This window comes from Convolutriloba macropyga, chromosome 8 (assembly GCF_964194025.1).
Source record: "Convolutriloba macropyga chromosome 8, txConMacr16.3, whole genome shotgun sequence".
NCBI classification, from domain to species: Eukaryota; Metazoa; Xenacoelomorpha; order Acoela; family Convolutidae; genus Convolutriloba; species Convolutriloba macropyga.
Window position 1 is genome coordinate 26,408,162 of NC_134475.1, and position 16,729 is coordinate 26,424,890.

The following is a 16,729-nucleotide window of genomic DNA, read 5'->3' on the forward strand; positions in this document are numbered from 1 at the left end:
AGAAAATCTTTTGCGAACGTGTTGCTAGTAAGATGACTGCTGATGTCTAGTAAAGCAAATACTCTGAAATGATCGATTGTTGTTTTCGTGGTTGGCTGTTGTAGATCGTAGGGAAAGTCCACATCAGGTAGTTTTGTGAATGGTTCATAAATTATAAATCTTTTCATTGTGTCGAAACAAAAAAACTCAGATTTTAGTATGTTATCTAATATTTGGGTAGCCTCTCCAAGTTTTGTTCCTTTGAAATATTTAATATTTCCTAGGATTCGCTTGCCGACTTTGATTTTTTTCTTTGCATCAGTTTTCTCCTCGCTTGTTTCCTCTTCCCTCACGTCCACATCTGTTTGTTGTTCCATATCTTGCTGGGCAACAGATGGTGGTGATGGAGAATTGTTCCTCTGTGGGAGTGAAATCTGTTTTGCTTTGTCTGCAACGTTTTTGTTTGTAAGCAGCTGCGAAACTTGCGGTTGCTTTTTTGTATCCATTTGACAGGGAATAAGTACAAACTCTTCAGTGTGCATCTTTCTCCAAATAAGTTCAACAGGGCTGTGCTATTAGTCGAATGAGACTAATGCCACTAGGTGATTGAAATAGTTGTGTTTTACCAACTTTTCTGTTTGAGATCTTGCGTCAGACGTTTTCGAATTTTCTTAAGTCCTTTTTTTCTGTCCGAAATCAAACTTTTTGAGTTTTGGTTTTTACTAACTGCCCATTGCTTGAGCATAAGCAAGTATTTCTTATTCATTTGTTATTGTTCTGATGACTGCTTCTTGTGCAGGAATGCAAAAAATTGAAGGATCAGTTCCAATAATTTTTGATGCAAAACGCAAACTGACTTGTTTTGGGATATAGATCAATAATCAAATGTCCAAATGGCTCAGCTGTTGCTAATTTGTATGCGTTTTTGAGTAACTGGAGATAATTCAACTGCTTTTTAAGGTATTCAATCTGTTGAAGCTCACATAGAGAATTCGATAGTATCTTGTGAGTTGTATTCGAGTCAATTATTCTGGATCACTTGCTTTGATGAAATAAACTATGCTCTTTTATTGAACATTAAGTTTGCAATGACATCCGGACGTAGCTATTTTGACAAAATCTTTGGCATTGAAAATTTCTTTGCAAGAGTAATCAAAGATGAGAAGGCAGATGGAAAGATTTTTAGCAAGTTAAAATCCTGAGTACTTTATAAAGTTGACCTGTGGAATCTTTCGCAGCATATCTCAGCATAAGTAATTTTTCTGGAAACGTGGCTAAAACGTTTTTCCTTGTAGTATGCGTAATATTAGCTCAGTTTAGCTGGAACCGCTTGGTCCAACAATTGAAATGAATATCCTGTCATTTGTCAGAATCACTTTGTTCACAGTTTTAGGTTTTATCAAAATATAGTCAACTAAGCTGGATAACAATGCAATCCAAGTTGATTTTTCTTATCAATTTTCTGATATAAGAGATAACATAGTGAAGTGTACAATGATCATCAGAACTATGATACTGACTTAAAGAAAAAAACATTACTCCAGATCTCGGCACTGATGAGTTTGAACAGCATTTCCATGGAGGTCTCTCCTCGTTGTTTACATCAAACAATAAATTGCTGATGCCCGCATCAACTTCGTCTCTTTGATGCAATTTTAAAAACTGTTTGCCTAAATGTAAATTACTGCAAGAATGATTCAAAAGATAATTATGAATTTTAGTCACTGTTATCAATGGGTATATCTTTCATGTACCAGAACTCAAACAATATGAAACCTTTAATATGACTTTTTATCTATAGTTTAAAACAAACAGCTGATGAGTCATTTTTTTAAATCGACGTTTGACTGAAGATTTTTTGAAAGTCGGGGCGTTGCAGGATATACAATCGCACGTCATCTGGCATCTCGTTTAGAGTAAGCTCACCTTCTTGCGGTCTTTTTTTTCAACCTAAAGGGAGGAACTTCTTTGTTTGCCTATTGTTTCCATCAAGGGATTCGCTGCTCTTTTGGGGGCAACCGTGTCTTCCCGTTTGTTTTGTTATTAGCCATAATTGAATTGATTCTATTGTTTGCGAGCTCTTTGTTTATTTTTCACTTACAATTGGAAATGATAGAAGTTATAAATCACTGGAAGAAAAGCCTTTAAGATGTCAAGCTCATCTGGAGATAGTGTTATTGTTGCAAGGTATCGTTTGGCTGCTGTGCTGTATAGCGGGTTGTACTGGGGTTGCTGCAATACGCTGGGTCTGTTTTGGAAATAATTTGCTCGCTTCTGTTGATCAACTGAATAATTGACCTGTATTGGTACACTAAGATCTTGAGTTCTGTTGAATATGGCTATCGGTTTAAAATCAAGGGGATTCAAACAAGTAAATATCTTCAAGTTGTCTGACAGATAGGTGGTCAGTGTTGTCGTCTCTTCTCTTTGCATCACTTTTTGTCCACTGTGAAACTGTTTCTGCTCTACGTTCTGCACAATGAGACAAAATTTGACCATCTGATGTTAAAACAAATCGAGTGGTGATTGCAGGAAGCAATTGTTTCCTCGGGGAAAATGTGCAAATTGTTTTTTTCAACAGCATGACAAGAAGCTCACATGTTTTTGATGACTTGGAAAAAAGTTTTTCCAGGTAAAGCGGAAACTGAAACTAAGACAAATTGACTAAAAGTCGCTATATGGTGTATCACCGTTGTCCCAATCAAGGCTGTGCAGGTTTTGTGTAAGCTAGAAAACAGTTTATCGATCTTGTGCGGGTAATCCTGCAAAGCTGACTGGAGGTTTAAAAATTATTGTATCGTAGTAACTGCAACACAAACTTAGTTCTTTGATAATGAATCCAATTGACTTTAGTTTGAAACCTTTGAGAAAACTTCGAGAACACCGATATTTGCAGATTTGCTTCCAAAATTTACAAGCAGTCCAATTCACAAAATAAACGTGTATGAAAATATTTTATTGATAGAATGAACAGTTTTCCTTTCAAAGCACCAGAAGAACAACGAAAACATATCCATATTTCTACAATCCTTTTTGAATCCAGCTGCATCGTGCAATGCCACACAAAGTGGTAATATTGCTGAGAATTGTGTGTAATTTTTTCGTTGGGGCTTCCTGAATTGCTTTGTCAAGTGAAATGGCTCCCAGATCGATACCAATCGAATATCGTGAAACTGACTTTCGGTTTCTTGGTGGCAATTGTCAGCTCTTTTCAGGTAAAAAAAATGAGATTGAATTGCTTTACATTCAAAGATGACTATATGCGATGCTTCCGGATATGAAGAAATACTCCTAATAGACGCCCAGAAGCATTCAATTGAATCAATCCACCATTAGTTTTGGTGACTATTGAAACTTTTTCTCTGTTTTATGCTGTTTTCTTAAATTTGAAACACAGACTTTCCGACTTGATCTCAGTCGCATTTGTTTCCAGTCCAGATAAGGAACTCACCAGGGAGATCCTATTGCCAAAGATTTGTAAAGAAAAATCTAAGGAAGATCAAAGTATCTTTGAAATCTTAAAGCAACTTCACCTTATAGAAACAAAGTAGCATTCATTTGAATCAATCAACTGTTAGTTTTGGTGACCATTGAAATGTTTTTCCCTGTTTTATGCATTTTTCCTAAATTTGATACACAGACCGTTCCGATCTGAGTTTAGCCGGCATTTATTTCAAGTCCAGAGGAGGAACTCACCAGGGAGAGCCTATTACCACGGCCTTGTATAGAAAAACCGTGCCCCTATCGGTTGACCTTAGGCGCAACACGACTTTATTTCAAAAGCTTTACTCGGAAGATGGCATTGCGGTAGGAATCTTGGATAACCTGCTGAAGTTCTCCATGGATTTATTAGATCATACTAATTCCAGCATATACCTAGTAAAGGATCTAAAGTACAATTGTTTGTCTTGCAAAATCCAATTTTGTTAGCGTAAATCCGTACCATTTTAGTGGAAAGGCAGCGAGACACTTCGAAGCTCCTTTTTAGGATGCCAAGTCGACTATGAGACGTTTTTTTATATAACGAGTGGAGCATATCATTTGACGAGCTTCCATCTGCTTAAGTCAAGCGTTGCGTTCAACTTGTGTAATCCTATAATGTAGGGGTTCAATATCTGTGAGATCTTTAACTCCAAGAAGCTCGACAGCAGCGGGCAACGCACCGTAGCCATTTTTGTATTGCGCTGACCCCTGATGTTGAATTTACCCTCACAGGTTGGTATGTGCTCATCTACAATCAATTGGAATTTGGAAAATTTATTTTGTATATGCAGGATTTAGCATGATCTGATAAATCCATGGAGAAATTCAGCAGGTTAACCAAGATTCCTACCGCAATGCCATCTTCCAAGTAAAACTAATGAATTAAAGTCAAGTTGTGCCTAAGGTCAACCAATAGGAGTACGGCTTTTCTGTACAAGTCCGCGGCAATAGGATCTCCCTGGTGAGTCCCTTCTCTCGACTGGAAACAAATGCCGGCTAAAATCAGATCGGAACGGTCTGTGTATCAAAATTAAGAAAACAGCATAAAACAGGGGGAAAAAATTCAACAGTCACCAGAACTAATGGTTGATTGATTCAATTTAATGCTTCTTGGTGTCTATAAGGTGTACTTTATCATATTCATGTTCGGGAATTTAGCATTTAGACAGTATTGAATTTAAAGCAGTTTCAATGTCATTTTTTTACCTGAAAAGAGCTGACTATTGCCCCCAGGAAACCAAAAGTCAGTTTCATTTCAATTGGTATTCACATTTGGTGCCATTTCTGACAAGGCAATTCACGAAGCCCCAAAGTTATACAAAAAGAAGGTCTGACAAATCAAGTCGGCAATCAGATGTTTGACCACTATCAAATTCCAAACCGAAAAAGAAGAACTACAAACAATTCTTAGCAACAAATCCCAGCAAGTAATTATATGGCACGATGGCAATAACACCTCTCTAATAAAGCATCAGAACAAAGACCCTCTCAATAAAATTTTTGTGGACACTCAACAATTTTAAGCCTAGAATTGCTACAACGGTCGACCTGCAGTTCTAAGGAAGATCAAAGTATCTTTGAAATCTTAAAGCAACTTCACCTTATAGAAACAAAGTAGCATTCATTTGAATCAATCAACTGTTAGTTTTGGTGACCATTGAAATGTTTTTCCCTGTTTTATGCATTTTTCCTAAATTTGATACACAGACCGTTCCGATCTGAGTTTAGCCGGCATTTATTTCAAGTCCAGAGGAGGAACTCACCAGGGAGAGCCTATTACCACGGCCTTGTATAGAAAAACCGTGCCCCTATCGGTTGACCTTAGGCGCCAATTCGACTTTATTTCAAAAGCTTTTCTCGGAAGATGGCATTGCGGTGGGAATCTTGGATAACCTGCTGAAGTTCTCCATGGATTTATTAGAACATGCTAATTACTGCATATACCAAATAAATGTCCCAGAGTCCAATTGATTGTAGATGAGCACGTAAGCTCCAGGGATCGTTAACACCTGAGAGGAACAGGCGAAAATATTGTATACGGCCATAATGTTCAGCAAGGCCTTGCTTTTTTTTGCGCGAACATAATAGTCAGAACGTTTTCTTGGACGCAAAGAGAGAAAATCAAAAAAATATTTGTTGGCATCGTTTTTGGATCCGCCCTTCACTATCAAGGTTTGTCTGTTGCAGTCACTATCGACCTGTGAAGGTGAATTCAACATCAGGCGTCAGCGTAATACAAAATTGGCTACGGTGCGTCACTCGCTGCTGTCGAGCCTCTTGGAATTAAAGATCTCTCAGATATTGAACCCCTATATTATAGGATTACACAAGACGAACGCAACGCTCGACTTAAACAGATAGAAGCTCGCCTACGGATATGCTACACTCGTTAGTTAAAGAGAAACGTCACGTAGTCTACTTGGCATGAGAAAAAGGAGCTTCGAACTGTCTCACTGCCTTGCCACTAAAATGGTACGAATTTACGCTGACAAAATCGGATTTTGCGCTACCATGTTTGTATTTATTACAACTTTGACCCTCAAGGGGCTCAATAAGATTGGAGATAAGTTTGCGAAGATAATGCACTACGTATGCTTTGACGTCGATGTTGGGCCATACCTTCAGTTGCCAGACGCGGAAAGATTCAACGCTTGATGGGTTGTGGTGCTCCAGTTTCGGCAGAACCTACGACCTTGAAATTTTTAATGCGCTGGCCCAGTTATTCCCAAAATAGCCACGGAAGTTTTCAAATACCACGAGGCAATTAGAAATCTAAATCATGAACAACGAAATATGGAAGTTGAGAAAAGTGGTTTTGTTTAGCTCGTGTTTCATGCGTGGGAAGCGCAGGGTCATCTGCGACGCGCACTTTAAAGCAACTGGCAACAAAATTTTTGTACAAATTGTGTAATTGAGGCTGATAATATTGTGTTTTTGTTCGGAAGGGGATGTTAGATACCTAATTCGTAAAATAATATTTCAACCTTTTGACGCGGCTCCAAGAGCCTAGCATATTGCTGTCATTTTAATATACAATGCGTTTTTGCGCTAAATTTAAATACGCTGCTGTGATATTTCAAAGTAGGGGCTCACTGTTCCGTCCATTGGTTGGATCGTACTCCCTTTTTAAATATCTTCGAGAGCTGGTGTATGAATGCTATTCATATTGGTAACAGAATTATAATAGTGTCAGTTTGATATGTTGCGTAGTTCTGTGCTGCGCTCGACTTCGGTGTCTTTCCCATTATAGCCCCCCATTATGGTATAATTACCATGATGGGGGGCTATAGGTTATCTGACTACTAAGCTGAGGGAGAGGGGGCTATAATGGGAAAGACCCCGACTTCGAACAAATAAACGTTCTTGTTAATTTGTTTTGAATTTAAATTTATTGAATTAATTCAAACTTTTTTCAGACATGACCTCTCCTAAACGAAGTATTGTGTATTTTTATGAGCCTTCGGTTGGCAATTTCCACTACGGCGCAAATCATCCAATGAAGCCGCATCGATTGACGTTAACTCACAACCTGGTTTTCTCGTACCATCTTCACAAGAAAATGAAAGTGTATCGTCCGTATCATGCAACATCTCACGATATGTGCAAATTTCACTCTGAAGATTACATAGAATTTCTTCAACGGGCTGCTGGGCAGTCCGATATGTTTCCCGTTAAAAACTGCAGCAGCTTCAATTTGGGCGATGACAGTCCGATGTTCCCTGGTTTATACAGGTTCTGTTCCCTAACTTCTGGTGCCTCCTTGGATGGAGCTCGAAAAATTAATAACAAACAGTGTGATATTGCTGTAAATTGGTCTGGAGGACTGCATCATGCAAAAAAGAGTGAAGCCTCTGGGTTTTGTTACGTGAATGATATCGTTTTAGCAATACTAGAATTGCTGAAATATCATCAAAGGGTTCTGTATGTTGACATAGACATTCACCATGGCGATGGCGTGCAAGAAGCTTTTTACCTTACGGACCGAGTAATGACCGTTTCATTTCACAAATATGGCAACTCATTTTTTCCTGGCACCGGCGACATGTATGAAATTGGGAAAGAGGCAGGAAAGTATTTTTCCGTGAACGTTCCTCTCAAAGATGGCATGGATGACGTTAGTTATCGCAGTATCTATCAGCCGGTCATCAGAGCAATCATGGACCACTATCGACCTAATGTCGTTGTCCTTCAATGTGGCGCAGACTGCTTAGCGGCGGATAGATTAGGATGTTTTAACATGAGTAACTATGGTCACGGAGACTGTGTTCGATACATGCTTGAGTTCGATGTTCCAGTTTTGGTACTGGGCGGTGGAGGTTACACCATGCGAAATGTCGCTCGATGCTGGACTTACGAAACTTCTGTTTTAGTGGGCGAGGAAATAAGTAATGATTTGCCGCAGACAGAATATTATTCATACTTTGCTCCTGATTTTACACTTCACCCCGAGACAGTGTGCAAAATGGACAATCAGAACTCAAAACAATATTTAGATGATATTAGAAAAATGACAGTCGAAATGTTAAAAAGTGTAGCTTCAGCCCCCAGTGTTCAAATGCAACACGTTCCACCAGATTTGATTCAAGAGGAAACAAAAGAATGGGCAGATCAAAAACCAGATGAAAGAGAAGATTTTTTGGAATCGGCCAAGCGTGTTGAAAAGGACAACGAATTCTATGAAGGAGACAAAGACCAAGATTGAAAGTGTTTGAATATCTTGTCGCATATTTGGTTTCCTTGGCCATGTTCAGACTAACGATCAATAGGTGGACTACATCTGGTCTAGACGGGTCAATTTCCTAATTGTCCTCATTTTGCTCAGGCAGTGAATGTAATGTGCGAGAAGTATTTCGGTGACCTCAGTCTGTTCAAACGCGTTTAGTGAAATAATATATTGATATTAGCGTTTGTTTGTCATTCATTTTCTGAAGTATTCTTAGTTTATGCTGCCCCCTCCGATTTAATATAGATTCAGCTACTTTGATCTCGTCTTTTTTTCACTCCGGTGTTGCAATATCAGAACATGAAACCAACATTTCGTTATATTACGCCTGGTTGGGAGTTTCGTCAAGGCCCTTAAACTTTATTTGTTTTGGAGCTGAGTTGTATCAGTAATTGAGGTACTTGTTGAATGTCCTGTGCTCGGGAGGCTGATGGGCCTCGTTTCGTGCTCGTAGAAGAGCCATTTCACCGTAATGGTTGCATCTAGGTTGTGTTGATGATTGTAGATAGAACTTGGAGGACCATGTTGATGCATCCCGTCCTAACTCTCGTGCGTAGTAACTGGGCATGTCAAACTCCTCCAATACCTAGCAGAAGGGTTTTCAGGTTATCAAAGGTAGAATGAAGGCAGGGAATGAGAAATATTGACTAGACTATCGTAAAAATCTATACCTTTTCGTGGCCAACCCTAAAAGATAAGCTCATCCATTCACCAACAGTACAGAAGAGAATCTTTTTCTATTCGGATTATAAATTGATCAGAATATTGAAAATCAGTTCACTTTCTTGGCTAAGAGCTGTAAGTTAGGAAATTTGATTAAACTAAATATTGTTTCTTTTCACTCAGATCTTCTTATGTGATTGTTTTGTGCTCTAGTAATCTATCATTTGGAAAGGTGGTATTCATCGATATTTCCTTTGTAATTACTTTGTTATTTAGTAAAAATCTAGAGGTCGCATGTGCGTTTCAAGTTACTATTGAACTTTATTGAACTCAGTTCCGCAGATGCGGCAGTTGAGTGATGCGTTGAATCCCGGGAATAGTTATCATTTCTATGTTCTACCGTGAAGTTTTACAGTAGTCTCCCATTGATGGAATTCGACTCAAGGAACTAAGATACTTTTTAAACAAGTAAATTGAAAATATAACCCAGAAGTTAAATATTACAATTTTAAAATGTTATATACAAATTTAGTACGATGTTAAAAATCAAAATTAGTGGTTCTGTTTTTTAAAGGTAAAAAGGACTTTTGAAGCCACCGACGTTCCTTTCCAACGGTACAAATTTGAATCGTTGGAGCAGATGCTGTTTTAACATGCGTTTAAACTGTGAGCGTGGTTTGATAATCTGGACTTCACGCGGAAGTTTATTCCATTTTGGGATGCTTCTTTTTTGTAATGAGCGACTGCTCGACCTTAGATGTAGCTGTTAAGTTCTCTTGTTTTTTCTTACTAAAACAGTACCTTTTAGAAAAAAAACTCTCAGTGCCGTCTGATTTCAGTAATGAAATATCATTCCTAAGTTTTGAAAGACTCATCTGGCTTATTACAAGATCTGGCAGGCAAAATGTCAGATTTTACTAAGACGTCTCTAGATCTCGAACTTTTTTCTCAAAGCAAACTTTAATTCCCCAATTGATTTGTCCACTAATTCGCTGCATTGCAGAGAAACTCAAGTTCTGAAAAATAGAGAACTGAAAGTTAAATGAGAAAGGACTAGGGATTTGAATAGCATCAATCTTTCTTTCAGAGGTAACTGATAACGTATAAGGTATATGGATCTAATCGCTGTGGCCATATTTGATTGGACTTTGTTGAGTTGTACATGAAAATTTAATTTAGAATCAATCATTATACCCAAGTATCTGCAGTGACTTTGAGGCTTAATTTCTTGTCCCCGAAAAACTATTGGATCAAAATTTTCGTTTTCTTTCGAGACGCAAAGAAGTTCAGTTGTACCGGTATTCATGGTTATTTTGTTTTGCTTTAGATAATGATCTGTTTTCTACAGTATTTCAGAATCACATTTTTCCAGTTGGGTGACATTGTTTCTGCTAAAATGGAAACTTGTCTCATCAGCAAATTGAAATATGTCGAAGTTTCCTTGTACGTTTTCTCGAAAATCATTAATGTAGAGAAGAAAAACTAGTGGCTCGAAAACCGTTCCCTGTGGGACACCATGATATGTTTCCAACCATTCTGAGTAAACATCCATTTATCTTAACACACCGCTGTCTTTTTTTGAGAAATGAAGCAAATAAATCAACCGCACTTTCTGAAAAACAGTACGCTTCAGTCTTTGAGTAAAATTTTGTGCGATATTGAATTAAATGATTTAGCTAGATCAATAAAAACAGCAACTGAAATTTTCAAGTTATCATCGTTTTCTTGTAATGCTTATATCAAGCGTAAAACAGCATCTGTAGAAGACTTATGTTCTTGAAGTCCAAACTGTGTTTCAAAGTTTTTTCTTTTTGTATAATTTGGTTAACTTTATTGAGAAGTATACGCTCAAAGAGTTTTGCAAACATTAGAGTAATTGAGATAGGCCTATAGTTCTCACAAATTGTAATCTACCCTTTTTGTAGACCAGACTAATGAAAGGCAGTTTTAGTTTTTCTGGCAAAATATTTTGACTAATGCATGTGTTAAAAACAAACTGCAAATGGGTTCCGATTGCAAACTTTGCTGCCTTGGTTGCCCAAGCAAGATGCCTGGACCCGGAGAGTTATTTTTGTTGAGCAATCATTGACATCATAGAGTTCCTTTAGTTTGACTGTTCTGAAACAAAACGTTTCCCTTCTATGTGAGAAATTTTTGGAGCGCTCACATTTTGTCCTTTGTATAAGCCTGATTTTGAAAACTTCTATGGAGACAATTTGCAATATCAAGTTCTTTTTCTACTTCTCTTTCACCACGACTAGTTTGTCTCTAACGAGACACTCTCTTTCTTTGCCAATTTTTTCCTTTGCCAAACAATTGATGAAACATTATTGTTTTTGTTCTTTACTTGTTGGTAATTCATTAAAAACGGTTTGCAAAACTCGTTTTGGGCTTTTTTCAGACCCCTATTAACCAAATTTCTCTGATACTTGAAACTGGTATACGCTTGCTCCGATGGATTTTTTTCAAGATATAAAAAAGTCTGTTTATCCGTAATTTCTTCTCTCAGCTCTTTTGTTAGCCAAGGTTTTTCAGCAATTTTTTTCTGGTTGAAAACCTTTTTTAAGTGGGGCGTGCAGTTTACAGTATTACTGAAAACGTTTATGAAAATATTGTAGATTCTATTTCCCTCTACACATTGATATAAGTTACTGCAGTCCTGACTTGAAAGATCAAGTCTAAATTTATCTGCATCGCACTTTTTTTTTGTTTCTACTGATAAAACTTTGCCTCGTATTTTCAGCTTCAACAAGAAAATTGGTAGTGTATAAAACAATCAAGTGATCGATTTCAACTGATGGCGAAGAAATCTGAACCTCTTGAATTTGGTTTTTTGCTGGAAAACCCCTGATCGATTAGTGTTACGCCTTGGCTAGTGGCTCGTGTTCGTTTTTCTGTGTTTGATAAAGTTTGATGGTTTATAATTGCCAAAAAGCAAAACTTCGGCAGTGTTTGAGTACGGCGAGGAATTTTCTGATGTTAATTCGTCAATGAAATAGTTTCACAAGTTTTGATGTGGAGAATACGAAGCATTAAATAGGATTTTGTTAACCGATAGCCCAGATATTTATACCCATAAGGACTCAAAAAAGATTTGATTGAGTACATTTAGATCATTTCGCCGTTTTGAAGATATGCCCCCAGGATCCCAGATAGCAACACTCCCGCCCTTATTTACTTCTATCTTTGATGCCCTTGGTTTCGTGTTTCGGACTCAAAAAATTTCTCTGGATAGAAATCTGTTTAATTCAACCAAGTTTCAGTTACGATTGTGCTTCGAGTTAAATTTGTCAAAAAATTAGTAAAAAAATCATATTTTTGTTTTAAACTGCGTGCATTGGAGGAGCAGATGTTTAGATTTTTGCAATCTTTTGTAACTATATCAGCATCTCCGATTCACGAATGTGAGAAAAGGTAACCGGATTTTTATGAAAATCGCCTTTAAGGAGCAAGCGCATGAAGTGTTAAAAAATAATTTTGCAAACATTCAAAAAACGAAAAAAGCGGAACCTGATTTTTGTATTATAATGAGCATAATATTGGTTGTGTGACATAATCAAATATATGAATTTTTCATTCGAAGTGCTAATTAAGAAAGCAAAAACCATTAGTTTGGAAATGCTCATCTTTTTGCTGCAAAAAACATTAAGTCACTCAACCAAAGGATTGATTAAAAACGTTGAATTTGTCGAAGTAAAATGTTTTGTGATACAGTAATTTTATGCTGTTGATGTAAATATAAGAAATATTTCCTAGTTGCTTAATGAATTCCTCAATTTCAATTTTATTCGATTCACGCCCATAATAACCATTTTCAACTTGTGGAATTTCAGAAAGTATAACTCGGTGAGTTTTCAACTTTTAATTGCTTTGTTCGATACTTTTATGACCGGCATGGAAAATGAGTGATTGGCATTTTGCTCCTGACGAATACAGGTTCGATTGTTTGTCACAAATCAATAATTGTTGCAGAGGCATAAGAATGAATCCCAGTATAATAAGAAATATCAGGTTGCCGTTTTTTGTATGTGCTCTCTGAAATTATAAGATGGTTAGTTTTTCTGTTGACAAACTTTAGAAAATGTTTTGGTTCCGACGGCTCAAAAAAATTAGTCAAGTATTGAATTTTGTGACCCATTAAGTTTTCCAAAAGCGAACTATTCTAGTCCCGTAAATATCCGACTTGCGATTGTAATTGATCAATGAATCGACACCGGTACGCATTTGAGTTCTTTCAATTCTATCTCTTGCATTATCTTTCAATTCTATCTGCTGCATGTTTTTGTTCTGAGATCGTTTGAGCTGGTTTGTCGATTAATTGCTTGTTCTTGTACGATTTCGTTTTTTGCTTTAACTGTTTTCGCATGTCGTCGATGGTGGTTGTAGGTCTTGAAAGCTCATTACTCAATTGAGTTTTAGTCTGCTTAGGCATTTTTAATCAAAACTTTGGTTGGATTTCGATTTACGCAGCAAATTGCATTTACCAACTGTTCTGCTCGACTTTTGCTCTTTGACTGTCTCAGCAATACGTTTCCTTTTTTCAAGAAAATTATATTCTGACTTTAGTTTATTAATAGCCGCAAAGCGATAGCCGAGGCTATTATTGGCGTTCTCTTGGTTTTTGACAATTCAAAGAATTTGAATGCATTGGGACGTTGTCTTTTTTTAAAGATATGTTCACTCATTTTTATGATGTTTGAAGGCAGATTGGAGTGATGATTTGGTCACGTCGAAACAGGAAGTTGAGCGAAAAAGCGAGAGGTTTTGCGGCATAAAAGTTTTTCGCTCTAATTTTAATCTAGACTGAGAAAAGGTGTTTGTACAAAAATTAGCTTTCTCGCTGGTTGTTTTTTTTGTTTACATGCGGCATTTTTTCTTTGATTTTTTTTTTACTTTTTTTTGGATCTAATTTTTTCTAAATGGTTTTCCTTATCCAATCATTGTCCATTCTTGTTCTAGTTTTTTTCAGTTTAGTCAAGGAAAATTCGTTTAATTGTATGTCAGGAATTGTTCTGCTATGTATATTATTTCGACAACAGGATTTTGTTACGCACACATGACGTCACAATCACTTCAAATCAGCTTTTTATTCATTCATGCAACTTCAACTGAATTCGGTGTGTGACATCGTTTCTCACTCTTTGTGAAAGTGTGTTTTTTGTTCATGCGCGGGATTAAATTTTTGGTCACATCACTTACGTCACTATCAAAAGTGACTTCCTCTCTGAAATTGACTTTTCTTTACTTTAAATCAGAGGTATATGGTGAAATGAGTGTGTCACTCTAACTGAAGGGTATTTAAAGGTCAGCTGATAGAATCGGCAATAATTTAGACATTCTTAAAATACAATCGCTCAGCATTGTAATAAAGTTTCTTTTTTGATCTGTTCCTTTTACAATCTTTTTGAGACTGCAGATCTACGAAGCTATTGCGGCTATTTTCTGGTAATCTGCCAGCTATGGTTGAGGATTTTTTGGACGGTTATGATGTGCATGATGCCTTTCGGAGCCGGAGGGTTTACAGCCATAATTTTTTAATACCCGAGAATAGCAAAATAGCCACAGATTTCAACCTTCGCGTTTTTTGCTTTTCAATCGTCATTTCATCATTTTCCTGACGACCACCAGGGGTGCTCAAAAGTTTTCATTTTCAGTTACTTTTTGTTCTTTCAGCTTTATTTTTCATAGTTCTTGACTTCAATTTTGAACCGTTATTTGTAACTATAGCTGATGTTGAATAATACTGTGGAACATTAGAAAAGTTAGGAGGCGCTATTATTTTGTTTAGGAGGCGCTAATTATACTCGCGGATTTTTTTCAAAGGTAACCTTACCTTCTTTGGAACGCGTTGTTTTAATCCGCTATATTGAAATGTTTCGTAAACTCTAATTAACACTGCAGTGTTCAATACAATTTATTTTTAATTGCTCTCAAACGAAATTTGTAGCTATTATATTAATCCTGTGGTCTTTTTATGCTATTTTTTTTGCTTGACCGAGTTTTCCTCTTATTCATTTGATTTTTTCCCCTCAAAATGGGATTAACAGGTAACGTTCGGAGGGCGATAAGCCCCCCTCCCCTTATCGCTTGACCCCCATCCCCTTACCAAGTCCTTTTTCCTGTCCTAATTAGTTGCGCTCCTAGTCCTAAGTTTCTTATATTACTGCCTCTAAAATTTTATTTTGCCTTTTGTCAAGTGCCGATAAAGGGACTCTCATTTTGTACCTTTTTGATTCTCTAATAGGGTGAAGTTAGAAAAACGGAAAGATCCAAAATTTTCAACCCAGAAACTATGAATTGTCATATTAAGGTTCTACTTTTTTTTCACCCCGATTCACATAACCCCGCATATTTTAACCCCGTATCTTTTAACCCCTATATCATTTCACTCCTCTATCATTTCATCCAGCCAATTAGGAGTGGACATCAAAGGCATATTTTAATCCAGTGAAAAGTTACGTTTACGCATATTAATCAGTGTGGTTTTGGTTACCTTGAGACGTTCGAGAAAGTCTTCGACAGTAATCTTATCAGTTGGTGTCCACTGCACATCCATAATGAACCTCTGCACTTGTCTGTTCTCCACCAACTCTCCCATGATCTCAGACAGAATCGGCTGCAGTTGAGGCACCGACACATACATCTGTCTGAACTCCTTCAAGTGCTCCCTTCTAAAGGCTGCCTTGATCTTCTTCACCCCACTTTCTGTTTTGGACATCTGCAACATCAAAACGGAAACTCCGAATGTTTTGCGACTTATTGATAGCGAATCGGCTCAGTGAGATTTTAGGATCTATTGCCCCCACCCGCGTTTTTGGCATATAACTTTTACGCTTCCAGGATGACGTTCTTTTTTACATAGTAACGTGCCATATAACAAATAATTTGTTTGTCAGCGTCACTAACACAAAAAACGGGGGGGGGGGGGTAGATACAAATTTTTCTCAAGTTCTCAAATTATTGAGTTTTGGCTAAGCGACCCAATTAAGGTCTGGCATTTCAGCTTAATTAATTTACTGACGACAGTAATTAATTAGGTATCAACTATAGTTCAAAACATTTTGTTGGTGATTATCTTAGCCGAAATTGCTTTCCATGGTACAATGTTTTCGAGCTTTTATGTTGCTGTTGTTTCGCTTGTGTAGTAACGTCAGAGTGCTTTAATGGGAAAGAGGCGCGGGTCTGTAATGAGGAAAGAGCTCAAAAGTTGAAATGAAATTGTCTCTTGAACGAAAAATCGGGTCTTTCCCATTATAGCCCCCAGCTTAGTGGTCAGATAACTTATAGCCCACCCCAATTATGTAAATATACCATAATGGGGGGTATAAATTCATGGGTTCATGGGGTGGGCTATAAATTCATGGGGGCTATAAGTTCATGGAGGGTGGGGCTATAGTAGAAAGAACCGAAAATTCATCCACGTTATTGGGAACAGGATTGAACTTGTTGAAAGTTGGAAGTCCATTGTTAATTGAGGTAACCTGCCTGTAGTAACTTTGGGAGAAGGTTGCCAGTTGTTTCTAGAGAGTGTTTGTACCTCACTTGTTGCATCTCCTCACTCGAGGGTGTATATTTAGAAGGACCCTGCTTCAGTTGATACATTTTCACGATTGGCTTTGCAAATTTATCACAGATAAGGGGATAGGTGTTCTAAATTTGGCTTTTTCGTTTGCTTTGTGATTTTAGATCTTGGTTAGCGTTAGTTACAAATTGGTTGCTGCAGATAGATTAGTCGATGACACTGACGATCTTTAAGGTTGGCTTGGTTAACTGCACGTGCAAAATTCCAGAATTTGTGGCGTTAGGTAGAAAAAGTGTCTATCAACACCCTTCCACCCCTCCCCCTAATCTTAGTAAGACTAGATCTATTCTGACCCCACC

At 37.4% G+C, this 16,729-nt stretch overlaps 2 protein-coding genes across 2 annotated transcripts; one reads left to right on the plus strand and one right to left on the minus strand.

Annotated features, from left to right (window-relative positions):
- The first annotated feature begins 6,844 nt into the window (after nucleotides 1-6,844).
- On the plus strand, nucleotides 6,845-8,451 carry LOC142344638 (histone deacetylase 3-like). The gene has a single exon (XM_075396452.1). The coding sequence runs from the start codon at nucleotides 6,881-6,883 to the stop codon at nucleotides 8,162-8,164; it is 1,284 nt and encodes a 427-aa protein (XP_075252567.1). The 5' UTR covers nucleotides 6,845-6,880; the 3' UTR covers nucleotides 8,165-8,451.
- LOC142344639 (uncharacterized) lies at nucleotides 8,340-16,659 on the minus strand. Its single transcript, XM_075396453.1, has 3 exons — nucleotides 16,334-16,659; nucleotides 15,342-15,566; nucleotides 8,340-8,771 (listed from the first exon to the last, which is right to left on the minus strand). The coding sequence occupies exons 1-3, from the start codon at nucleotides 16,448-16,450 to the stop codon at nucleotides 8,571-8,573; spliced, it is 543 nt and encodes a 180-aa protein (XP_075252568.1). The 5' UTR covers nucleotides 16,451-16,659; the 3' UTR covers nucleotides 8,340-8,570.
- Nucleotides 16,660-16,729: the final 70 nt, after the last annotated feature.

Excerpts from the sequence above, each read along its gene's own strand:
- LOC142344638 (XM_075396452.1), top strand. The coding sequence starts at position 6,881 with ATGACCTCTCCTAAACGAAGTATTGTGTATTTTTATGAGCCTTCGGTT.
- LOC142344639 (XM_075396453.1), bottom strand. The coding sequence starts at position 16,450 with ATGTATCAACTGAAGCAGGGTCCTTCTAAATATACACCCTCGAGTGAG. Across the intron at positions 15,567-16,333 it reads TTCTCCCAAAGTTACTACAG|ATGTCCAAAACAGAAAGTGG; the intron begins GCAGGTTACCTC and ends TTGATGTTGCAG. Across the intron at positions 8,772-15,341 it reads ACTTTCTCGAACGTCTCAAG|GTATTGGAGGAGTTTGACAT; the intron begins GTAACCAAAACC and ends CCCTTCTGCTAG.